At 41.8% G+C, this 26,643-nt stretch overlaps 1 protein-coding gene across 1 annotated transcript in view; it reads left to right on the top strand.

The window, feature by feature from the left end:
- Nucleotides 1–26,643, top strand: part of TRIO (trio Rho guanine nucleotide exchange factor) — a 2,342,529-nt gene that overhangs the window by 1,628,830 nt on the left and 687,056 nt on the right. Inside the window, 1 exon segment of the mRNA XM_073555735.1 lies at nucleotides 4,611–4,707. Within this exon segment, the coding sequence (XP_073411836.1) occupies nucleotides 4,611–4,707 (97 nt within the window).

Here is a 26,643-nt window from a genome sequence, read left to right as displayed (position 1 = left end):
CTTATATTTCCGGGAATGCTAGATTTCTCCCACCATGTCAGTGTCTGCTGAAGTGTTTTCTGGAGAGGGAAAACTGTTGCTCATAGCAACCAAAACAGCTCTGGTGAAATGAAAGATGCTTAGTGATTGGTTGGTGATACCCACACACACACACACACACATTCAGAAATATATATATATATATATATATATACACAGTATATATATATATATATATATATATATACACACACATATTTATATATATATATGTATTATATATATGTCATAATATATTATATACGTTATATGTTATTTTATAATATATTTTACATATATATTCACTTATATTTGTTTTGTGTGTGTAAACATTATATTTGAACATGGTATGTAATGATATTATGGTCTTCAATGGAGAATGTAAAAGAAGAGGTTGGACAAGAAAATGACATCACAGTTCTTTTTTTTGTTACGTACTATATCTTTATGTAGCTTACAATTCCGCACACAAATCTGCATCAAATCCGCGTAGATTTTCATCTGCCTTTTCTGCCAAGAGAGGAAGAATCCGTGCAGATTTTTACAAAAGCAAATCTGTAATGTGAGCACATACCCTTAAAGATTCAGCATTCCTGTACCTACCTCCTGACGAGTGAACTGATCTACCACAATAAAATGGGCCGATGCAAAAGATTGAGCACCCTTGGGGATTTTTGTGCTCAGATAACTTTGACCAAGGTTTCAGACCTTTATTAGCCTGTTGGTATTTTGGCTTCTTCACTATTATTTTTAGGATGTTAGGAATGCAAATTTCCCAACCTTATCAAAATCCAGCCTACTAACCCAGCCATTGCTTTTTCTAAGCAGCTGCTTAGCACTCTGAAAATGAAAATGGTGGAGGCCCACAAAGCAGGAGAAAACTTGACAGAAGATAGCAAAGCATTTTAAAGTTGCCCTTTCCTCAGTTCAAAATGTAATTAAGAAATGGCAGTTATCAGGAACAGTGGAGGTCAAGATAACATCTGGAAGACCAAACAAAATTTAAGTGACAGTTGCTTGTAGGATTGCTAGAGAGGAAACCCCGTTTGAAAGCAAAAGACTTTCAGAAAAATTTAGCAGACTCAGAGTTGTGGTACATTGTTCTACTGTTCAGAGACACCTACACAAATATGGCCTTCATAGAAGATTTATCAGAAGAAAACCTCTCCTGCGTCCTCATAATAAAATTCAGCATCAGAAGTACGCAAAAGAACATCTAAACAAGCCTTATGCATTTTGGAAACAAGTCGTGTGGACCAATGAGGTTAAAATGGATCTCTTTGGCCACAATGATTAAAGGTATGTGTGGAGAAAGGCCACAGAATTTCAGGTAAAGAACATCTCGCCAGCCATTAAGCAATTATGCTTTAGGGCTGTGTTGCAGCCTATGGCACAGGGAATATTTCTCTGGTAGAGAGAAGAATGAATTCAATGAAATGTCAACAAATTCTTGATGCAAACACCAATATTTGTAAAAAAGCTGAAGTTAAAAACAGTATTGCTTTGACAATACACACATCAAAATCTCAAAAGATGCTAGCTGAAGGTTTTACAGTGGCCCTCTCAGTTCCCTGATTTGAACAACATTGAAAATCTGTGGCTAGACCTGTAAATAGCAGTGTGTGCAAAACGACCCAGGAATCTCACAGAACTAGTAGAATTTTCCAAGGAACAATGGATGAAAATCCGTCAAACAAAAATTGAAAGACACTTGTCTGACTACAAAAAGTGTTTAAAAGCTGTGGTACTTTCAAAAGGGGGGTGTAACTAGGTACTAACCATGCAGGCTGCCCAAACTTTTGAATCTGCCCAATTTCCTTTATGTCATTCTTAAAATGTAACTTTTATTTTTTTGGCCTAATATGCAAAGGAAATGTGTGGCTTTTAGCTTCAAGCCTTTTAGAGATCATTTCATCTTCAACTTGCTTAATTGTTCACAATAACAATAATTTTTAACGGCAGTGCCCAGACTTTTACATGCCACTGTACTTACAGTTTGATAACATATTTTTCCTTGCTCATTTTCTTATTGGAAGCGTGAATATTTGTGCTATATATTCAGCAAAATTAATATCAAACCTTTAATCTTTTGGGCACACTACAGTTAATTTATCGTTCCATTTGATAGGCAGCCTCAACTCGGCAACTTCTTCTTTACTGCCAAAGTGCACCATATAAAATAATGAAAAAAAATACAACATAGTAACATAGAAAATGACATTCCTTTAGTGTCAATGCTGTGTCTGTCAACAGTAATGGCTGGACCATCATTGTAAATACATAATTGTAAATACACACCTGTACTTTGTATCTCCCCCACCTCATTGTAGATTGTAAGTTCTCACGAGCAGGGTCATCTTATCTTATTTTGCTTTAATTATTGTATTGTTAACATTGTCACTTATGACTTATGTTTGGAACTATTAAACTGTAAAGCGCTGCGGAATGTTGGCACTATATACAGTGGGGAAAAAAAGTATTTAGTCAGTCAGCAATAGTGCAAGTTCCACCACTTAAAAAGATGAGAGTCGTCTGTAATTTACATCATAGGTAGACCTCAACTATGGGAGACAAACTGAGAAAAAAAAATCCAGAAAATCACATTGTCTGTTTTTTTTTTCATTTTATTTGCATATTATGGTGGAAAATAAGTATTTGGTCAGAAACAAGCAATCAAGATTTCTGGCTCTCACAGACCTGTAACAACTTCTTTAAGAGTCTCCTCTTTCCTCCACTCATTACCTGTAGTAATGGCACCTGTTTAAACTTGTTATCAGTATAAAAAGACACCTGTGCACACCCTCAAACAGTCTGACTCCAAACTCCACTATGGTAAAGACCAAAGAGCTGTCAAAGGACACCAGAAACAAAATTGTAGCCCTGCACCAGGCTGGGAAGACTGAATCTGCAATAGCCAACCAGCTTGGAGTGAAGAAATCAACTGTGGGAGCAATAATTAGAAAATGGAAGACATACAAGACCACTGATAATCTCCCTCGATCTGGTGCTCCATGCAAAATCCCACCCCGTGGGGTCAGAATGATCACAAGAACGGTGAGCAAAAATCCCAGAACCACGCGGGGGGGACCTAGTGAATGAACTGCAGAGAGCTGGGACCAATGTAACAAGGCCTACCATAAGTAACACACTACGCCACCATGGACTCGGATCCTGCAGTGCCAGACGTGTCCCACTGCTTAAGCCTGTACATGTCTGGGCCCGTCTGAAGTTTGCTAGAGAGCATTTGGATGATCCAGAGGAGTTTTGGGAGAATGTCCTATGGTCTGATGAAACCAAACTGGAACTGTTTGGTAGAAACACAACTTGTCGTGTTTGGAGGAAAAAGAATACTGAGTTGCATCCATCAAACACCATACCTACTATAAAGCATGGTGGTGGAAACATCATGCTTTGGGGCTGTTTCTCTGCAAAGGGGCCAGGACGACTGATCCGGGTACATGAAAGAATGAATGGGGCCATGTATCGTGAGATTTTGAGTGCAAACCTCCTTCCATCAGCAAGGGCATTGAAGATGAAACGTGGCTGGGTCTTTCAACATGACAATGATCCAAAGCACACCGCCAGGGCAATGAAGGAGTGGCTTCGTAAGAAGCATTTCAAGGTCCTGGAGTGGCCTAGCCAGTCTCCAGATCTCAACCCTATAGAAAACCTTTGAAGGGAGTTGAAAGTCCATGTTGCCAAGCGAAAAGCCAAAAACATCACTGCTCTAGAGGAGATCTGCATGGAGGAATGGGCCAACATACCAACAACAGTGTGTGTCAACCTTGTGAAGACTTACAGAAAACGTTTGACCTCTGTCATTGCCAACAAAGGATATATCACAAAGTATTGAGATGAAATTTTGTTTCTGACCAAATACTTATTTTCCACCATAATATGCAAATAAAATGAAAAAAAAACAGACAATGTGATTTTCTGGATTTTTTTTTCTCAGTTTGTCTCCCATAGTTGAGGTCTACCTATGATGTAAATTACAGACGCCTCTCATCTTTTTAAGTGGTGGAACTTGCACTATTGCTGACTGACTAAATACTTTTTTTCCCCACTGTAAATAAAGATTATTATTATTATTAATGTCGCATAATTATGTCACATGGTTACTGCAGTCAATTAGCGATCATCATTTGGCTGCTGCCTTCAATATTCCATCAGAGTGGACGTCCTGTATGGGTGGCGAGTACAGTATATGTTTTGGGTTTCTTTCTATTTTATGAGGGACACTTAAGCAGTTAAGTAAACAGTTTAATGCAGCATCCTCTACTTTTTATATAGCTTACTTACTGAATAATTCTATTCTTTATATATTGGATCTCTTCTTTTCTTCTTTGCTTGCAAATACTATAAACTTTATAAGGTCATTTGTCATTGACAGTATTGAATAGTTGAACTTTTAGAGGTTTCACCAGATTATCTTTCAGGTCACCAGTAGTAATCAACAAAAAAATCACCTAGAATAATGTTATAAAATTATCCTCAGTTGCATACTAATGGCGTATTGATTCATCAGTGTTTACGTCTTGCATCTAGTTCTTCTAGAAAATTATTAAAAACCACTAATCTTTGAATCATAGAGATCCTGAAGATTTTGACAGTCAAGGAGATGGCAGTCAACCTGATACAATATCAATTGCATCCAGAACATCACAAAACACTTTAGACAGTGATAAGGTAAGTTATAAAAATTACTTTTTGACATTTCTAATTACCGTATTTTAATTAAATTGAACCCATCTGCTCTCCTGATTTGTCTGTTTTATTAAAAATAATTCCTTTCTCTTGGTGAATGAGGAGTGGCCAGAAATCTTCTTTCATTATTGGCAAAGTGTCTGTTTCTATTTTTTATGTATCCATATTCAAATATGTTATGTTACATTCTAGGAAAATGCCACCTCTTTAAGGCTAGTTTCACACTTGCTTTTTTTTGCAGCGCGTTTTTCCCGCAAAAAAACGCATTGAAAAAACGCATACATAAGCATACAACTGCTGCGTTTTTTTCAAGCATTTTTATGAGCATGCATGAAAAAAACGCAGCGTTTTTATGCGTTTGTATGCGTTTTTAGTGCGTTTTTACCGCGTTTGCGGTTTTTTCCAACATTTTTAGGTGGCCCCTCACACTACCCAAACCATGACTTTACTAACCCTAACCCTGACCCTAACCCTAACCCTAACCCTGACCCTAACCCTAACCCTAACCCTGACCCTAACCCTTAACCAAATCATACTAACCCTAACCCTGACCCTAACCCTAACCCTGACCCTAACCCTAACCCTAACCCTAACCCTAACCCTGACCCTAATCCTTAACAAAACCATACTTAACCCTAACCCTAACCCTGACCCTAACCCTAACCTGACCCTAACCCTAACCCTGACCCTAACCCTGACCCTAACCCTTAACAAAACCATACTTAACCCTAATCCTGACCCTAACCCTGACCCTAACCCTTAACAAAACCATACTTAACCCTAACCCTGACCCTAACCCTAACCCTGACCCTAACCCTAACCCTAACCCTGACCCTAACCCTAACCCTGACCCTAACCCTAACCCTAACCCTGACCCTAATCCTTAACAAAACCATACTTAACCCTAACCCTAACCCTAACCTTAACCCTGACCCTAACCCTAACCCTAACCCTGACCCTAACCCTTAACAAAACCATACTTAACCCTAATCCTGACCCTAACCCTGACCCTAACCCTTAACAAAACCATACTTAACCCTAACCCTGACCCTAACCCTAACCCTGACCCCAACCCTAACCCTAACCCTGACCCTAACCCTTAACAAAACCATACTTAACCCTAATCCTGACCCTAACCCTGACCCTAACCCTTAACCAAACCATACTTAACCCTAACCCTGACCCAAACCCCAACCCTAACCCTGACCCTGACCATAACCCTAACCCTAAACCCCCTTAACTAACCCTAACTCTAACCCAAACCCCTAAATTCCATGGTTAAAAAAAAAAAACGCATATGCAAAAAAACGCATACATGAGCATGCCAGTGCGCACATATGCGCATCCATAGGCTATAATGGCCATTTTTAGCGCAAAACGTGCGCATATGTGCGCATGCGCTTTTTTGCAGGGCCAAAAAATGCAACATGCTGCGTCTGGAAAATACCAACGCACACCCCAAAAAAACGCAGCGCATGAAAATCGCATACATGCGCTTACCAGCGCGCAGGTATGCGCACCCATGTTAAATATAGGGGAAAAAACGCATGCGCAGGTATGCGTTTTTTTCCAGCGCTAAAAAACGCAAATGTGAAACCAGCCTAAGCAGTGCATTGTATTGGTAGTTACTCTACTAAGCAACCTGTTTGTTCAGTTTTTCTCTTTTGATGAACATACTTGCAGCTGCTCTGTAGCACAACGGCACTTTACTATATCTGTTGACAACCACTGACAGTGGGTGACACTATAGCATAGAGAATCTATGTTAAAGAGCATGTGCATTAGTACATTGGAACAGTTCCATCTTTAGCACTATGTTTATATTATAGACTTCTCCATATCTGTCCTTCATAAATATTCTTTTTTTACAAGGAATTCATAGTCCATATTGTTACACAGGTACACTTTTAGCACAGTAGCACTTTACTTTTTGATAGCGATTGAGATTGTATGATAGCCTTACTTTGATATCCTTTAATAAAAAATTTTGTAACTTGAGAAGTTTTCTATTTTTTAAAATAATTTCATATGTCTAGGATCTCAGAAGTACATGTCCACATTAGTGTTTTTTCTGTAACTGTGTTTTCTTTTATATTCTTACTAGCTGAAGAGCCCGGCGTTGCCTGGGCATAGTAACCAACTGTGGTTAGTTATAACAAATTATAATGATTATATTGCGCATAAAAACCGTGCATCTGGGGGCGTGGCCTGGCTGTTCTGGGGATAAGACATGGAGGACAGGAGCTCCTGAAAAACTTGGTCTAAACTACGAAAAAAGTGAACCCTCTGTTAAGAAGCAGACCCTCAAAGCTGATTGAAGCCTGTCCTGCACCAGCTCGAGGCAAAATTAAGACCACAGAGTAACATCCTGCCATCCCTGGCTGAGCAACATGACAGCGAGTGGGATTTTGACAGAGAGGGGACAGATGCCATTTGTCAAGGAGAGCTGTGGAACAGGACTAGGATTTCTGAAACAGAGGTACCATCCATTAGACCCCCAGGCTCCTACATCCGCCACCCCCCCCCGTGACCAGACTGACTGGTTCAGTTGTCGCCCGCTATCTCCAAATCAACCCTCGGTGATTAGAACCTGAACACAGCAGGACTATCAGCTCTTGCACGCTTCCCTCCTCTTCCCTGCCTGAGCGGGAGGCTGTGGGGCACATATATCAACGAGTGCTCCTTGGTCTGTACTCACCACTGTGAGACGCAGATCTCTCTGTCTGACTCCCGCACTGCTCTGCACTTGAGATGGGAGCCTGGGGAATCGGGCCCTGGACAGTGTTGGGGAAGTTTTTTCCTGCCCTCAGCCATCTTGATTAGAGTGGGGCGGCGCAAGAGGCCTAGGCAGTGAAGACCAGAGCTGCCGAGAGGTGCGAGGTGATCCCCTAGGGGCTGCAGCAGCTCAAAGATCCTTTGTATGCAGTGATTGGCTGGCCCCCTCCATTCTTTGTGCTGGGCACCAGAAGCATTAAGTGAAATCAGTGAACACAGAGAAGAAACTGTTGTGAGTTCATTTTTCCCTTCACCATTGAGGTCTGATGAACTTCCTCCTCTGGTGAAGGAAGGTAGTGAGGCTGATTACCAAACACCTGGGCAGCAAGATGATGACTGGGTGGCTGGAATTGAGGACTGGATATAAGGCTGCCGATGCCCTTCTTCCTGGTTGGTGATTTTCCTGCTGAATTCTTGGAGACCAGTCTGATTCCTGCATCTCAAAGCTAAGTTTTTCTTCTCTGCTTTGTACTCTTCAGTTTTGTTTTTGTTTTGCCTTGTTTTTTGGGAGTTCTGCCATCCCCGGCCGGGGGTGAGCTGAATTCCATTTTTGTCTCTGATCTGTTGATCTTTTGCTCTGTCTTCAGAATATACCTGAGTGCTGATATAGTCTTTTGAAGCCTAGCGACTTCAGGGCCTGTTTTTCCTATCAGTCGGTTGGCCCATTTTGATAGGGTTTTTGCGGATGTCAGACAGCAGCTTTCCTATCCTGTCCTATGTAGTTAGCTTGGGCCCCATCATTTGCTCAACCTATCTTTCTATCTGTGTTAGTGTTTTCATCTTGCTTCACCGTCATTATATGTTGGGGGCTGCCTATTGCTTTGGGGTCTGCTCTGGGGCAGTTTAGTTTTTCCCCTTTCTGTCTTTAGGCTATGTAGTTCTCCGGCTGTGACTGAGGGGTCTAGGGCACTGTAGGAACCCCCCACGGCTACTGCTAGTTGTTGTGGATAGGTCCAGGGGTCTGCAATCCGATAGCTGCCAACCTCTCTGGTTTTTCTGGACTTAGCTGGTATTTTGTTTTTTCCTCCTTCGGTGACTCATCATAACAAGAAACACACTGTGCTGCAGCGCTTATGCAAATATCCTGTGAGGGGATAGTGGAGTCTCCCTGGAACAGTTGAAACACTATCACTAGCATATATTAATGCTAAAATAGCAGGACTCAGCTGACATCTAGTGTCTGTTTAAAGAATTTATCCGACTCAGACATTATTTTTAGAGCTGCTGTGAACATCCTTCCAGCCTCTCTCACCCTAAATAACATCAAACCACTGACAATAGCAGCAAAGCCAGGCTTACGACACCCCAAAGTCGCACTGTTAAAAAGATATTAACAAAAATCCCTGGACGTGAATTTCTTTTATTACCAACCCCACAATCCTCATAGCAACCCTCTGAACGCTCTCCCATATAAAAAGGACTGCATATTCTAGGCGTATTGTACTCTTCTCTCACCACAGAGGAACAAGCTGTGGCATTCCCCTCTAAAACACAACGCCACAGGGCATTCGCAGTTTGCTACCCGTGCGCAGGCCTCTGTCACTTGGGGGCGTGGTGCTCCTGTGCCGGCCGGGTCCGGGTTGCTGGCGCGGTCGGTGCTGGTGATCCCCGCCCTACATCACATAAGTAGCATTATCTACAACCTCTGGGCCGGTGCCTGGATCTTACTCACCTCCTGTGACAAACAAAGAAAGAGGGAGAAGGATATTATTTATCTTTGTTGCCACCTAGTGGCCCCTTTAGACATAACCTGAGGAATCCACTTCTAATGTAAATCACCTCTCCATGACCAGTTGTCTATGAGATTATGAATAATTTCTAAATGACTTGATCTTGCCATACTTCCTGATTGAGTTACATTCAAACCAGATTTAAAAAATGGGTAAATCTACCAAAATGCAAACTGAAGAGGTAGCCAAAACTGCGAAAACCCCCAAGAAGGGCCAAGACAAAAAGAGATCTAGAAAACAACTCTCTCTGGATATTCACTCCAGTAAATCAAATTCTGCACATAAAAAAAGTTCTTCTCTCGCGCAATGGTCTGATAGCGACGAGGAAGAGGACAATGCATGTGAAGAAACAAGCCTTAAAGATTATATTAAAACCTTACCTACTACAGAATGCATAAGGAATCTCTTTAAAGACTTTACCCAAACCATTAAAGCAGAAATAGCAGATCTTAGAAAAGATGTCAAGCAGGTACTGTATACACAAGAGTGCAGACTTTGGAAGGCACATGTGATCAGATAACCACACACTCCGAACGTGTTACCGAAATTCTAATTGAAAATCAAAAGGAGAGCTTCCTACAAAAAATTCATATAGATGACCTAGAGAACAGGTCAAGAAGGAACAACTTGAGAATCAGAGGGCTTCCTGAAAAAATTCTGGATAAGGACATTACATCTACAGTCATGGCCAAAAGTTTTGAGAATGACACAAATATTATATTTTCACATGATCTGCTGGCCTCTGGTTTTTATGTGTTTGTCAGATGTTTTTATCACATACAGAAATATAATTGCAATCATATTATGAGTAGCAAAAGGTTATATTGACAGTTCGAATGAGTTAATGCAGCAAGTCAATATTTGCAGTGTTGACCCTTCTTCTTCAGGACCTCAGCAATTCTCCCTGGCATGCTCTCAATCAACTTCTGGATCAAATCCTGACTGATAGCAGTACATTCTTGCAAAATCAATGCTTTTATTTTGTCTGAATTTGAAGGTTTTTGTTTGTCCACCCGTCTCTTGATGATTGACCACAAGTTCTCAATGGGATTAAGATCTGCGGAGTTTCCAGGCCATGGTCCCAAAATCTCTATGTTTTGTTCCCTGAGCCATTTAGTTATCACCTTTGCTTTATGGCAAGGTGCTCCATCATGTTGAAAAAGGCATTGTTGATCGCCAAACTGCTCTTGGACGGTTGGGAGAAGTTGCTCTTGGAGGACATTCTGGTACCATTCTTTATTCATGGCTGTGTTTTTAGGCAAGACTGAGAGAGAGCCCATTCCCTTGGCTGAGAAGCAACCCCACACATGAATGGTTTTAGGATGCTTGACAGTTGGCATGAGACAAGACTGGTGGTAGCGCTCACCTAGTCTTCTCCGAATAAGCCGTTTCCAGATGTCCCAAACAATCGAAAAAGGGATTCATCAGAGAAAATGACTTTACCCCAGTCCTCAGCAGTCTACTCCCTGTACCTCTTGCAGAATATCAGTCTGTCCATGATGTTTTTCCTGGAGAGAAGAGGCTTCTTTGCTGCCCTCCTTGAGACCAGGCCTTGCTCCAAGAGTCTCCGCCTCACAGTGCATGCAGATGCACTCACACCTGCCTGCTGCCATTCCTGAGCAAGCTCTGCACTGCTGGTAGCCCGATCCCGCAGCTGAAACACTTTTAAGAGACGGTCTTGGCGCTTGCTGGTCTTTCTTGGGCGCCCTGGAGCCTTTTTGGCAACAAGGGAACCTCTCTCCTTGAAGTTCTTGATGATGCGATAGATTGTTGACTGAGGTCCAATCTTTCTAGCTGCGATACTCTTCCCTGTTAGGCCATTTTTGTGCAGTTCAATGATGACTGCACGTGTTTCTTTAGAGATAACAATGATGCCAAGCACCAGCCTCCTTTTAAAGTGTCCAGTGGTGTCATTCTTACTTAATCATGACAGATTGATCTCCAGCCCTGTCCTCATCAACACCCACACCTGTGTTAATGGAGCAATCACTGAAACGATGTTAGCTGGTCCTTTTATGGCAGGGCTGCAATGATGTTGAAATGTGTTTTGGGGGATAAAGTTAATTTTCTAGGCAAATATTGACTTTGCAAGTAATTGCTGTTAAGCTGATCACTCTTTATAACATTCTGGAGTATATGCAAATTGCCATTAGAAAAAATGAAGCAGTAGACTTTGTAAAAATTAATATTTGTGTCATTCTCAAAACTTTTGGCCATGATTGTACTCTCATTAACATATTTAGGGATTTGTTGTGCAATGAAGATTCTAATATTTGCATCGAAAGGGCCCACAGAGTCTACAGGCCCAAAAATATAAGCCCAGACAAACCTAGGGATGTTCTCTGTTGTATACAAAGCTTTAAAATTAAAGAAGAAATCTATCACAGATCAAGGCAAGCAGCTAAAATTGAAAATGAAGACAACGAGATCCAAATTTTTCAAGACCTCTCAAAACTCACTCTGGATCTCAGGAGACAACTTCAGCCCCTAACTAGGACCCTCAGAGATAGAAACATAGCCTATAGATGGATGTTCCCATTTGGACTCGCTATCTTCCTGGACAGCAAAACTTTGATTATAAGAACACCGGAGGATTTACCTTTTGTTCTAAATAAGCTGGAACTTTCTCAACTTCAACTACCAGACTGGACAACTGCAGAAGAATTTCTCAAATTCCCGCCACTACCAGTACATGAAAAATGGTCTAATACTACACCAAATAAGCCTAAGAAAATCAGAAGTTTGAATGCGGACATTAACAAAATGCCCAATGGAAACAACAAAGATGGTGAAGGCTGAAAAGCTCCAACTCCAGAAGGAATGGCCTAGCTCTTGGAGTCACGAACTCTTCACCAATTTTGAATAATGTGTTTCTATGCTTGACCACCTTTTCTTTTTTTTCACAATTTATTGCGTTTAATAACATAAGCTAGTTAACAGGAAATGTTTAACACTTGATATATTCTGGTTTTAGTCCTTCTATAAGTAAGACTCAGTCAGGATTGGTACCTGCATTTTCTCTGTCTTTTCTTTACTGCGTCCTTCTCTTATCTTTTGCCCTGTCTTCTCTTTTTCTTTTCCCCCTTTCTTTCTTCAAACTGTCTCTCCCTTTGGGACTTTCACCGTCAGATCCACGCCCCCCCAGATCTGGTGATCTTTATTTGCTATCTCTTCTGGTTGGATACCATCTGGTACTTATCCAACCAGTAGCAAACTGTGAACTTAAGTCGGGTCAGTAATCCGTCCCGATTCTCATGTTTTCTTCAAACACGTTAATAACTGTTACCCCCAGTTTTAGTTTTTTCTCTTAAGTCCTTTTGGTAGCCTCTTACACAATGTCTCCAAATACAAACCATACATATGGCCAATCTAAACATAGCAACCTTCAATGTTAAAGGCATAAATGTCCCACAGAAAAGATCACAAATACTGAGACATTTAGAGAAAAATAAAGTAGATGTAATTTTTTTTCAAGAAACCCATTTCAGGAAGACATATACTCCTATAACCAAAAGTAAAACATATACTAAATGGTACAATTCCACCTGTCCAAATAAAAGAAATTAAGGGGTTTCCATTGTAATTAGCAAGAATCTCCCTTTTGTATTTAAGGATGCTTTACTTGATGGAAACGGGAGATATCTTTTTCTGAAATGTATGATCTACAACAAGACTTACACTTTAATTAATATATATGCCCCAAATGTGAATCATCTTCCCTTTTTCAAGAAAATATTTCGGCTTTTTAACAATTTTAACAATTTTGCTGAAGGTGTACCAATTTTGGGGGGCGATTTTAATATTCCCCTACACCCCCCTCTCGATACCTCTAATGGGCAATCATCCATACCACATAAAACAATTAGATACATAAAAAAAGCACTGATGGATCTACTCCTGCTGGATATATGGAGAATAATACACCCCTCAAAGAGAGATTATTCTTTTTTCTCGTCAGTACATAAAAAATATTCCAGAATCGACTATCTATTCATACCACATGACTTAATAAGCTCGGTTAAAAAGACCTCTTACGATAATATAATATACTAGGACCTATTGCTCACCATCATCACATTAAGTAACACAAAAAAACACGCTTTTAATTGGAAACTTAATAATAATTTAATTTACGATACTGAGTCTCAAGAATCCATAAGGAAAAATATTAAACAATTTTTTTGGGAGAACAGTAGTAGCGACATCTCTGATTATAATGTCTGGGAAGCACACAAAGCGGTGCTCGGGTTATTTTTTAGAATTGGGCTCTAAGAAAAAAAAGAAAAAGAGAAACTCACAACCTCACTACTCTCCCAAATTAAAGTATTAGAGGAGAAACATAAAACCTCTCAAGAAGCCTCCTTAGAAAAAGATCTTTTTAGACTCAGAGCAGAAATCAGAGAACTGTTGATACAAGAATCTTAAAAATACTTGCAATACTCAAGATTCAAAATATACACCCAGGCGAATAAGTGCGGTAATAATCTGGCAAACTTGGTTAAAAAGAAAACTAATTCCGTTTATATACAAAAGATTATATACAAAACTCCATTTCCTCCCTATATAGTCTGAATTTTATACCTCTAATTCGCAACCTGGAGCAAGACATTTCCACATGGAGGGATCTGCCTATTTCCTGGTTTGGTAGAATTAATATCGTGAAAATGATCACTCTACCCAAAATACTTTATTTCCTTCAAGTGTTACCTATCGATATTCCACAATCCTTTTTTCAAAAAATCAAAACCCTAGTTTCCAAATTTATTTGGCAAAACAAAAGTAGTAGGATCAAACACTCAACATTAATAAAAAGGAAATGCAAAGGAGGGCTGGGTTTACCCGACTTTGAGAAATATAGACACGCCTCGCATATGGCCAGAATAAGAGAAACAAAAATTCTCCCCCCTAGGAAATTATGGGTCGACATTGAACTAAATGTTTTAAATAAGAATATTGACCATTATCTTTGGTCAACGCCATATAATAAATTTAAATACAGTAAGATCGAGAATCCTTTAACTAAACTTTCAATATCTATTTGCAGCAAAACTAACAAAAAATACAATTTTGTTCCTAATATTTGCACATATACGCCATTATTGCACTTGATCCCGAATAGATACAGAGCCATCTAATATATAAAGCTCAAAGTGTGTATGTATGTATGTGTGTATGTATGTGTGTATGTCCGGGATAGGCATCCGCACCGTCGCAGCTACAGCCACAAAATTTGGCACAGTCGCACGTCTGGACCCCGAAGAGCGTCCTAAGCTATGTTGTGAGGCGAAATTTTAACCCCGCGCGTTCCAATTCATCAAACAATTTTGCCCTTATCTACATACTGGGGAAAAAGTGTGTGAGCATCAAGCCCCTCCCCTATTTATGATGTCATAATGCCCCTATTTGCATACTGGGGAAACAGTGTGTGCGTATCAAGCCCCTCCCCTCATTATGATGTCACAATGGTTGCCATGGCGACACTGATGTCATCATAGGTTGCAAGCCCTGCCGCCGCTCATTAGGATGCCATAATGGTTGACTATGGAATGGAGGATGTGTGATGAGTATATGGGCACCGGACTGTGGGATGGAGGATATGTATGACGGGTATATGGGCACGGGCCTATGAGATGGTGGATATGTGTATGATGGGTATATGGGCACGGAACTATGGGATGGAGGATGTGTGATGGTATATGGGCACTGGACTATGGGATGAAGGATGTGTGATGGGTATATGGATACTGGACTATGGGATGGAGGATATGTATGATGGATATATGGGCACGGGACTATGGGATGGAGGATGTGTGATGGTGGTATATGGGCACTGGACTATGGGATAGAGGATATGTATGATGGGTATATGGGCACGGGACTATGGGATGGCAGATATGTATGATGGGTATATGGGCACGGGACTATGGGATGGATGATATGTATGATGGGTATATGGGCATGGGACTATGAGATGAAGGATGTGTGATGGGTATATGGGCACTCGACTGTGGGATGGCGAATATGTATGACGGGTATATGGGCATGGGACTATGGGATGGAGAATATGTATGATGGGTATATGGGCATGGGACTATGGGATGGAGGATGGGTATATGGGCACTCGACTATGGGGTGGAGGATATGTATGATGGGTATATGGGCACGGGCCTATGAGATCGTGGATATGTACAATGGGTATATGGGCACGGGACTATGGGATGGAGGATAATTATAATTTGTTATAACTAACCACAGTTAGTTACTATGCCCGGGCAGCGCTGGGCTCTTCAGCTAGTTAAAAATAAAATAAAAAAATTAGGGACTCTCTCTTATATACATATTGGCCACTTTAGTCAAAATAATAGCATTGTTTCTACAAAAGAGCTCAGTACCATATTTAGAGGTGTTGCAATGTCAGAGATAGAGTTTGTAATTATAAGAGAAACAATTAATAATAATAATAATCTTTATTTATATAGCACCAACATATTCCACAGCGCTTTACAGTTTAACAGTTTAAAAACACAAGTCATAAGTAACAACGTTAACAATACAATAATTGAAGCAAAATAAGACGAAATGAGATGACCCTGCTCGTGAGAGCTTACAATCTACAATTAGAACTTAGATACCTAACATCTCCAATAAATTTATCGATAAATATACTCATGATACCTTTTTTGACTTTAAAACAAATAAAAAAATTATATAAAAAATTTACAAATTACTCTGTGATACAATAGAACCTCCTATCTTCATTAGTAAATGGGAGAAAGAATTAAATATATCATTATTACCAGAAGAAATTTCTAGACTCTGGAAAGAGATTCACTCCATTTCTCCCTCAACAAGATACAAAGAGCTAAATTATAAGATTATTTCTCGTTGGTATAAAACCTCAGATACCCTCTCTAGGATTGACAAATCTTACTCTTCTTATTGTTGGAGATGCAATTTAATGCCAGGTACGCCTGCTCATATATGGTATGAATGCACCAAAATTATACCCTTCTGGGAACTGATATATAGTCACATAAAGAAGGTCTTTCGAACAATACCCCCTCTGACATCTAAACAGGTCCTTTTGAATGTCCGTCCTGGGCTCAAATGTGTAAGTGACTACATTGTAAGCTCTCACTTACTTAACGCAGCTAAAATCCTCATTGCTAGGCATTGGAAGGATACTGACCCACCTTCCTTATCAGAATGGGTAAACGAGGCTAACAATATATACTCCCTTGAAAAAATTCGACTGGCTCACTGCAAACAAGACAATTTAAATGGAAGATGGCACCAATGGTTTATTTATCAAAACAATATTAAGCTCTAAAGGAAGCATTAAAAATGCAATGTACTATTTATGCTTTATTTGAATATATATATTCTGGTTCTCTTCAACTGTGACTCTAAAGATGGAGGCTTTCATCCAGTAGGACTTCCACTCCCACCCCCTCCGTTCCTTCCCAACTTTACCTGAATCCATGTTCTCCCCTTCCTCCCTCTTTCCCTATTCTCCTCCTGAACCCCTTCATTTAAAATAAAAAAATTGAGTGTTGATTATACTGATTTGTATTCTGATGATATCTCTGTAACAACATTCTTAAATAAAGAGTTTATAAAAAAAAAAACACGTGCATCTAATCCTATCCTGTGTGATACCGTCTGCTGAGCCGTGTATCTAATGCTATTCTGTGTGATACTGTGTGCTGAGCTGCATATCTAGTCCTATCCTGTGTGATACTGTCTGCTGAGCTGTGTAGCTATTCCTATCCTGTGTGATACTGACTGCTGAGCTGTGTATCTAATCCTATCCTGTATGATACTGACTGATGAGCTGTGTATCTAATCCTATCCTGTATGATACTGACTGATGAGCTGTGTATCTAATCCTATCCTGTGTGATGCTGACTGCTGAGCCGTGTACCTAATCCTATCCTGTGTGATACTGGGCTCCCCCTGCAGTCTGTGTCAGAGGGTGGCCTGTGTTGGCACGGTAATAAATTGTGTTATTTCCAGCTTTACAGAAGGACGATAACACCATAGAAATGATAAGAATAATAGGCCTCAGTTACCACAACTGTCTACAAAGAAAACTGTTGCTGATAGCAACCAATCACAGCTCATTTTTCAACTTTTAAACAGCTCTGGGACAGCGTGGCGAGTTTTGAGTGGCAACTTTTGTGTTTTGACTTTTATGTGGCGAGGTTGGTGTATGTGACCCGACCCGGAGGCAGTAGGATACTCGGTGCCGGGCCCGTTGATTTCAATAGAAGATGTCACAGTGGCAGTGACCCGGTCCGTGGACTCAGGCAGTCAATGTAAAAGGGGTAGAGTGATGGGATAAAGTTATTGAGATGATTTGTGACGCCACCTGTGGTTTCTGGTCAGTTTGACCAGCGCTGCAGGGTAGCTTCTCTGGGACAGATGGTGTGGTGCAGCAATGATGTTGAAGCTCCCCATAGATGGAGCTGTAGTCCCAGGGCAGTAGTAATAGGTGTTGAGGGAGAGGGTGCAGTGTTAGGCTCAGAGATGTAGCAGTGCTGAAGGAGTTGCAGGAAGAAGGCAATGACACAACAAGGCACAGTTTCCTTTACTGTGCTTTGTCAGTGCAGTCCAGGATTCAGATCACAGATGGAACAGGAGTTGATTAGCCTGGAAGCAACTTAGGAATCTCTCCGTGCAGATGGGTTGTGTAGTCTCCTTCCTAGCACTTATCTGAGGTACTTGCAGTTCTGAGTTACACTGAAGTTCCCCTTGCTTGCTCTCTTTAGAACGCCCCTCATATGGCATGCCGCCGTAGCCTCTTATTTCCTCTGGCTCACACACGTTACTGCTGTGCCTCCGAGTCTGAGTTGGGAACAGAGCATTTACAGCCTTCTGTTCCTCCGGTTTCTGCTGCAGGATCATCAGCATCCATACAACTTTGGATACCGGACTCCGAACCATGTGCTACAGCTAGAAGTGAGCCTGCATTCTGCTCAATCCTCCAGCTCCTCTTTTCCACATCCACACACTTTGCCCTCCTCACAGAACTGACTAAATTCCCCTTCCCGGCCCCCAGAGAGCAGCTCCTCCCCCAGTTTGGTTCAGAGCTCCCTCTGCTGGCCTTGAGTGGGAACTGTGCTGTGTGTTGTATTTACCTGATAGAGACCCTTTCATTGCTTCCAAGCATGACATCACCCTCCCTAGGAGGAAGGTAATGCCACTGTGGCGACCATACTCCTGGGGGCGCCACATATGTGTGGTGAAAAGAGTGCTGAGGGTGGTATATGTGTTGAAGCACGTGGTAGTGTGTGGCGCATTTTGTGTGTGTGTTCATATCCCCGTGTGTGGTGAGTATCCCATGTCAGGACCCCACCTTAGCAACTGTACGGTATATACTCTTTGGCGCCATCGCTCTCATTCTTTAAGTCCCCCTTGTTCACATCTGGCAGCTGTCAATTTGCCTCCAACACTTTTCCTTTCACTTTTGCACCATTATGTACATAGGGGTAAAATTGTTTGGTGAATTGGAACGCGCGGGGTCAAAATTTCACTTCACAACATAGCCTATGACGCTCTCGGGGTCCAGACGTGTGACTGTGCAAAATTTTGTGGCTGTAGCTATGACGGTGCAGATGCCAATACATACATACATACACTTTTGCCCCATTATGTAGATAGGGGCAAAATTGTTTGGTAAATTGGAACGTGCAGGGTTAAAATTTCGCCTCACAACATAGCCTATGAAGCTCTCGGGGTCCAGACGTGTGACTGTGCCCAATTTTGTGGCTGTAGCTGTGACGGTGCGGAAGCCAATCCCAGACATACATACATACATACATACACACCCACATTGAGCTTTATATATTAGATTGAACATATACTGTATTTGTGTTTTATATAGTGGAAAAACAGGGTTTTGAGGGACAGCCTACGATGAGTGGGGGCGAGAAGTCGAAATTATAGAGTGCCAACTAGTGATGAGCGAGCTTGCTCGGATAAGGTGTTATCCAAGCATACTCGAGTACTAATAGAGCATCTTCGGTGTGCTCTAATACTATCTTTGAGTCGCCGTTGACTGCATGCATGTCTGGCAACTCTTTGACAGCCGCAAGCATGCAGGGATTATCTGTTTGTTAGGTAGTCCCTGCATGTGTTGCGGCTGTTGAACAGCCGCAAGACATGCAGCCACGGTGACTCAAACATAGTCATAGTCATTCCGAAGATGCTCTATTAGCACTCGATCATGCTCGGATAACACCTTATCCGAGAACTCTCACAAATCACTAGTGCCAACCTCCGCTGTCAAGTAAGTGATAAGCAATATAGGGCCTACTAGGGTAAGGCTAGGGTCACACTGCGTTAAAGCAGTCTGTTCAACGCATAGCGTTGACGGGCTGCGTTAACACTAGAGCATAACGCGATCACGTTCTGCTATACCGTTAGCGCAGATGCTTCATCTGCGGTAGCGGTGACGGAGCCTCAGATGTTGCAGTCCGCATCCGAGGCTCCATCACAGAATGACAGCACATCACTAGCGCATGCTGATTATGGCATGCGTTGGCGATGCACCTGATAATAGGTGTTAATGGCAGCGTTAACAGACTGCGTTACACCGCGTTATGCCGCGGTGTAACGCAGTCCGTCTAACAGACTGCCATAACGCAATATATAAAGTAGATATGACAGGCTCAAACCCCAACTTAGGTGCTCTGGGAAAAAACAAGACTAAAGTATAGGATGTGATTGGTGAATAATGAACTAACCTTAAACCTTTCGTTACACTATGCATATAAGTGGGTGACTATTTGAGAAGAGTAGGTGTTGATTTCTCTAGAATACACATTCCTCTCATTATGTGAGTACGCTCCTGTGGGCATGAGTGCGTGATTTGCAGGAATGACTTCACTGCTGAGTTTGAGATAAGCAGATCACTTTGTGGAACCATGGTCTAGGTCAGTGCTCTTTTTTTGTGGACAAGAGCTTCACAAATTTCTAAAGCTTCTGGGTTTCCCTGTGCGGCATTTGAATAGCCAACCTGGCGTAATGTTTTCTGTGTGTCGTACAGGTGACATCTCCTCAGCATGGCTAATCATAAGTCAAGGATGGGATCACGGAGGGTAAGAAAATTTGCACAGCTCCTGTCTATGGCCAGAAAGCACTGACCTGGATCGGGGCTGCACAAAACAATCAACTCATCTCTAAGTGCCCCGTCACACATAGCGACTCACCAGCGATCCCGACAACAATATGAACTTGTCAGGATCACTGGTGTGTCACTACATGATCGCTGGTGAGCAATCAACACCAGCGACGACGAGCTGGCGCGTCGCTGTGTACCTTAGTTACCAGCGCGCTGATGCAGGGAGCTGGTAACCAAGGTAAACAGCGGGTTTCTAAGCGCCGCGCGGCACTTTGAAACCCGCTGTTTAACTTGGTTACCAGCTCCCTGCACCAGTGCGCTGGTAACTAAGGTACACAGAGGGTTTCGAAGCGCCGCTCGGCGCTTAGAAACCCACTGTTTACCTTGGTTACCAGCTCCTGCTCGCTGGTCGTTGCTCTCCCTCCTGCCACACGCAGCGATGCATGCTGGCCAGCGGGAGACCAACGACCCAAAAAAGTCCAGAGCTTTCAAGAACGATCAGCGATACCCGGCAGGGGGGCCGGTCACTGATGTCACACACAGCGATCTCGCTTGTGAGATCGCTGTTGCGTCACAAAACTTGTGACTCAGCAGCGAGCTCCCTAGCCAGATCGCTGTGTGTGACGGGGGCTTAACTGCAAGCCATTGTAGCATGTTCAGGCCATTTAGTTTGTTCACCGTTTTGCGAGCAACATGCAGACTTGTGTTGTGTTGCAAAACACGTCCTGAAACACTTTTGCGTTCCCTCATCACGTCCAATCTCCAGCTATCAATCAATCCAAGACAAATGTAAGACTTGTTGCTGAAGAAGATAAACTTCCATTCAAGCCTCTATTACTGTCTTGTTCTGCAGAATGATGGCTTTTGATAGTGGTGGCATTAAGTCAACAGGACACCTGTACTTGTACATCTGTCTCATTGTCCAATGTCTTGCAAATGCCTTCCTACAGTTTGTGTAGATAATGTTTGACACCTTAGGTTTGATATGTGGCATCTCATTTCACTTGTGTTGCAGAATGGTTCCATAATCATCACTCTAATGTATAATAGCCACATGTCTTTAACTTTTAATTCACACCAATAACTTGACGTTACATTGATTTGGTTGTGGAATCAATGGTACATCCATTTCTGCAAAGTGTCCCAGGTACTGTTTTTCATTACAACAATCTCAGTCTGCATGTTGCTTGTGTTCTGTGAGTAAACTACATGGCCTAAACGTGCTACCATGGACTGCAGCATCTCCAGACTTATCTTCCATAAAGCACAACTGGGACATCATTGGTTGGCAATTGCAAAGCAAGTTGACAGCAGAAGATCTTGATGAATTGTAAGCCCAAGCCCATTCGACATGGCAGATAATTTTTCAGGACCATTTATAACCTCATTGATAACATGCAAAGGCGTGTAAATGCATGTATTTTTGCATGTGGCCCTCATTATTGATGCTGAAAACCTTTAGCTGTGATATCGGTGGCCGTGTCCGCTGCCGTCCCATCAGCGGCAGCATCCGCCGCAGTCTCTTCTTCCCCACGCTCCTCCACTCGTGCGCTCCTTCGCTCTGCCTTCCGCTCTGCTGCGGTCCCGTGCACGCGCCCTAGGCCGAGGGCGCGCGCCCGACAGCTTCCTTAACCTGGCGATGGGCGTCGCTGAGGGGCAGGGTCTGTGATCCACTTCCAGGCATGAGGTATATCAGGTGTCTCCCATAAGGGGAAGACGCCTGGTTATTGTTTGCTACTCCCTGCACTGATCTGACCGCCTATAGTTCGTCTATAGTCTTCTTGTCTGGTGTTTTCCCCTGATCCTGCCTGCTTCGTCTCTGCCGCTGGTTCTGTTACCTTCCTTCCTGTCCGCCTTTCGTCCTCCCTTGTCCTTGTATTCCACTCTGTGTCTTCCCTGGCTCCCTTTTGGTGTACGTGCCCCTGTGCCTGTCTTGTTCCATGTCCTGGTGCTCCTGTCTGTGGTCCATCCATTGCTATACCTGTTCATACGGCTATCAAGTCTGCTTCTCTCCGCGTTCTGTGGCCTAGTCCTATTGCCCCCTGCGGGTATTTGCTGTCTGGTTCCCCTATACCTGTCCTCTTCCGATACCCCCTGCTCAGGTACCTTAGTCTCTGTCCGGTATCCCAGTCTCGCTCATAGCCGTGCTAGTCCTTCGAGCCGCCCCTCTTGGTTCCAGCTGTCTCGGTTCTGACCCCTGCGGTCCTGCTCCTAACGGTCCCTGTATAGGGGTCGGTTTTCACCTGGCGCACTCGGCCCGGGGGCTCCAGATCCGTGATCCAGAGGGTCCACTCTCGGGCACTGCCTCTCCCTGAGCGTCACATTAACAATGGTGTTTAGCTATATAAAGAAATCTATATATATAAAAATGAGTGTATGTATGTGTGTGTATCGGACACGCCCACTCCACATAGCAACCAATCACTAAGCATCTTTCATTTCACCAGAGCTGTTTAAAAGAAGCTGGCCTGTGATTGGTTGTTATGAGCAACAGTTCTCCTTGTAGACCGTTGTGGTAACTGAGGCATATTATTTTTATCATTTCTATGGTGTTATCGACCTTCTGTAAATCTGGAAATAACACAATTTATTACGGTGCCGACACAGACCACCCTCTGACACACACTGCAGGGGGAGCTCAGGGTGAGCCCAGTATCACACAGGATAGGATTATAAAAAATGGGTAGATTGTGAATTTAATCTGCACTGCTGAATGATTGTGGTGTTCCTGATGAAGAAGTCGTGTACTTTGAAACGCGTTGAATAAATCCACAATTGAATGGCTACATGTTTTGGACCTTGAATCATCCAGGAGAGCAGATTAAATCCACAATCTAGTATAGACTGTAGGTGGCGCTAGTAATTGTAGAAAAAATAGAGTAACGCTTCAAATTAGGAACACATACCACCAATGTGATCAATAAAATATAAATAAATTATTAAAATTTGCGCTTAATAATGAATCCCTTTAGCTTGTAGTGAACTAAAAAATACACACAAATGAATTGGATTGCTCCAAGTTAGGTAGTTATTACCTTAAGGTGTAATCTGAGTGGATGTCTGGACTCCAGAGGACCAGTAAAGAGCGCTGTATATCTTGATGTGAAGTCAGATTGAATGATATTTGCCAGATAAACATGGGTTAATACCATGGCTCTTCAGGAGTGCAGTCCCGGCCGGTGACAGACACTCCACGCTCCCCTCTTCCAGCAGTGTGCCAGCATGCAGTGTGCATGATGTGAAGCTGTGGCGTGAGTTGAGCCAACAGGACCTTCGTGATGTCACGTAATAGATTACTGGGAGCACAGTGGACCAATTCCTCTCCGACTAGTTTCGGAAAAAACACGGTTTCCTTCATCATGGATGGTCCAATGGAGGAATTGGTCACCTTAAATATCTTCTGGTACAACCCTTAATTGAATCCAAATAATTCAACCTCACAGTTTAACCCCTTAGGTGCAAGACTGTCCATATTAAAAATCCACTGACTCTCCATGCGAGACATTTGCTTAATATAGTCTCCTTTTCTCCAACTTTTGCACACAACTTGGAGACCTGTGATTGTCGTTCCCATAGGGGATCCCCCATGATAATCGCAATAGTGTTTAGACAAGGGATGTCCTAGGAATTTTTTATTTATATTCCTAAGGTGCTCATTCACCCTTACTCGTAATGGACGCTTTGTGCGTCCTATATATAGTTTATCACAGGGGCATCTTAATGAATAGATAACCCCTGCTGTGTTACACGTAATAAAATCCCGGATTTTAAATATTTAATTTCCGTTGGATATGATAAACTGTTTTTCTGTTTTTAATGTTTTACAAATCCTGCAACTGCGGCATGGGTAATAGCTGGGTCTCTGACCAAAGGGACCAGATTGGGGTACTTTTCTTCGATTGGCTATAGGTACTGTTGGTGCCACTAGATTCCTCAAATTTCTTGCCTTTCTATAAATGAATTTTGGCTCCATTGGTAATAGATCCCCTATGGTGTTATCTTCTCGTAAAATCCCCCAGTATTTTTTTTACAATTTTTCTCAGAATATGAGTATTTGCTCTATACTGGGTTATGATTGGAACATCATCATTCATATCATATTGTGAATCATGGTTATGTTTATCTTGGAGTAAGTTATCCCTAGGAATATTATTTATTTTTTCTCTTTCATCCAGAAGGAAATCCTCTCTATATCTTTTCCCCTTAAATTTATAAATTAGTGTATTTGTTTCATCAAGAAAATCTTGTTTTCGTGAACAATTTCTATGTGCTCGTAAAAATTGACTCTTTGGGGCATTGATGAGCCAAGTGGATAAATGACAACTGTTCAGCGAAATATAGTTATTAGAGTCAGTCAGTTTATGATATGTTTTAGTGTGAATAGTTCCACTGTCTATAAAAATATTAAGATCTAAAAAAATTATTGACACCCTACTCGCCACTGCATTAAAATTTAAAAAATATTGATTTTTATTTATGTCCGTTAAAAACTGTGTCAATGTATCTGGACCCCCTGACCAAATAAAAAGAACATTGTCTAAACACTATTGCGAATATCATGGGGGATCCCCTATGGGAACGACAATCACAGGTCTCCAAGTTGTGTGCAAAAATTGGAGAAAAGGAAACTATATTAAGCAAATGTCCCGCATGGAGAGTCAGTGGATTTTTAATATGGACAGTCTTGCACCTAAGGGGTTAAACTGTGAGGTTGAATTATTTGGATTCAATTAAGGGTTGTACCAGAAGATATTTAAGGTGACCAATTCCTCCATTGGACCATCCCTGATGAAGGAAACCATGTTTTTTCCGAAACTAGACGGAGAGGAATTGGTCCACTGCGCTCCCCGTAATCTATCACGTGACCGGTGACATCACGAAGGTTCTGTTTGCTCATCTCATGCCACAGCTTCACATCGTGCATGCCGTCACCGGCTGGGACAGCACTCCTGAAGAGCCGTGGTATTAACTCACATTTCTCTGGCAAATATCATTCAATCTGACTTCACATCAAGATATACAGCGCTCTTTACTGGTCCTCTAGAGTCCAGACATCCACTCAGATTACACCTTAAGGTAATAACTTCCTAAATTGGAGCAATCCAATTCATTTGTGTGTATTTTTTAGTTGACTACAAGCTAAAGGGGTTCATTATTAAGCACAAATTTTAATTATTTATTTAAATCCACAATCTACCCATTTTTTTATCTTTGGTTGGTCACAAGTTGACAGGTGGATCTGCTGCAGCAGATATCTCTACAAGCCTGTTTTATGGCTCAATCTGGTGATTACAATACTATCATTTCAATCATTTGTTTATCAGATAAGACCATATTGTGTTATTTTATCCAGCAGAATACACAGGATAGGATTAGATACACGGCTCAGCAGACTGTATCACACAGGATAGGATGAGATACACAGCTCAGCACACAGTATCACACAGGATAGGATTAGATACACGGCTCAGCAGACAGTATCACACAGGATAGGATTATAGACATAGCTCAGTAGACTGTATCACACAGGATAGGATTAGATACACGGCTCAGCAGACAGTAACACACAGGACAGGATTAGATACACAGCTCAGCAGACAGTATCACACAGGATAAGATTAGATACATAGCTCAGGAGACAGTATCCCACAGGATAGGATTAGATACTCAGCTCAGCAGCAGGATGTGCACAGGAAAGGACATTTTCATTCCAAGGATTCCAGTCATTCCATCTGATTTGCCGTTTGATTTTAAACGCCTCCAGTTTGAACTTCGACTGGCATTTGCAATGTCCATTAACAAGGCTCAGGGACAGTTTTTGAAAGTAATAGGGATTGATTTGCAATCTCCATGCTTTTCTCATGGTCAGCTTTACGAGGCCTGTTCAAGAGTTGGAACTGCCAAAAATCTGTTCATATTTGCACTGAAAGGAAAAACCAAAAATGTTTATCAAAAGTGAGTGAGTGAATGAGTTGAAAATAAAATACTATCAATACATAGGTAATTGTTTAGTTAATTTGTGTTGCCAATCTGTAGTGTTGAATATATGATGTTAAATGATTTTATGTGCAATATAATCATTATAATTTGTTAAAACTAACCACAGTTAGTTACTCACAGTTAGCTACTATGCCCGGGTAACGCCGGGCTCTTCAGCTAGTTGTATATAAATAATCAATCTCACCATATGATAATTCTTGCCAGGGCATGCATAGTCATCTCAAGTGTAAAATACAGTAAGCTCAGTGCTTTAGTAGTGGTTTTGAGTCCTGCCATTATGGCAGAAAC

This window comes from Dendrobates tinctorius, unplaced genomic scaffold (genome assembly GCF_039654945.1).
Source record: "Dendrobates tinctorius isolate UK_male_01 unplaced genomic scaffold, ASM3965494v1 ptg000229l, whole genome shotgun sequence".
In the NCBI taxonomy this organism is placed as follows: Eukaryota; Metazoa; Chordata; class Amphibia; order Anura; family Dendrobatidae; genus Dendrobates; species Dendrobates tinctorius.
This window is presented reverse-complemented; position numbering and strand designations above follow the sequence as displayed.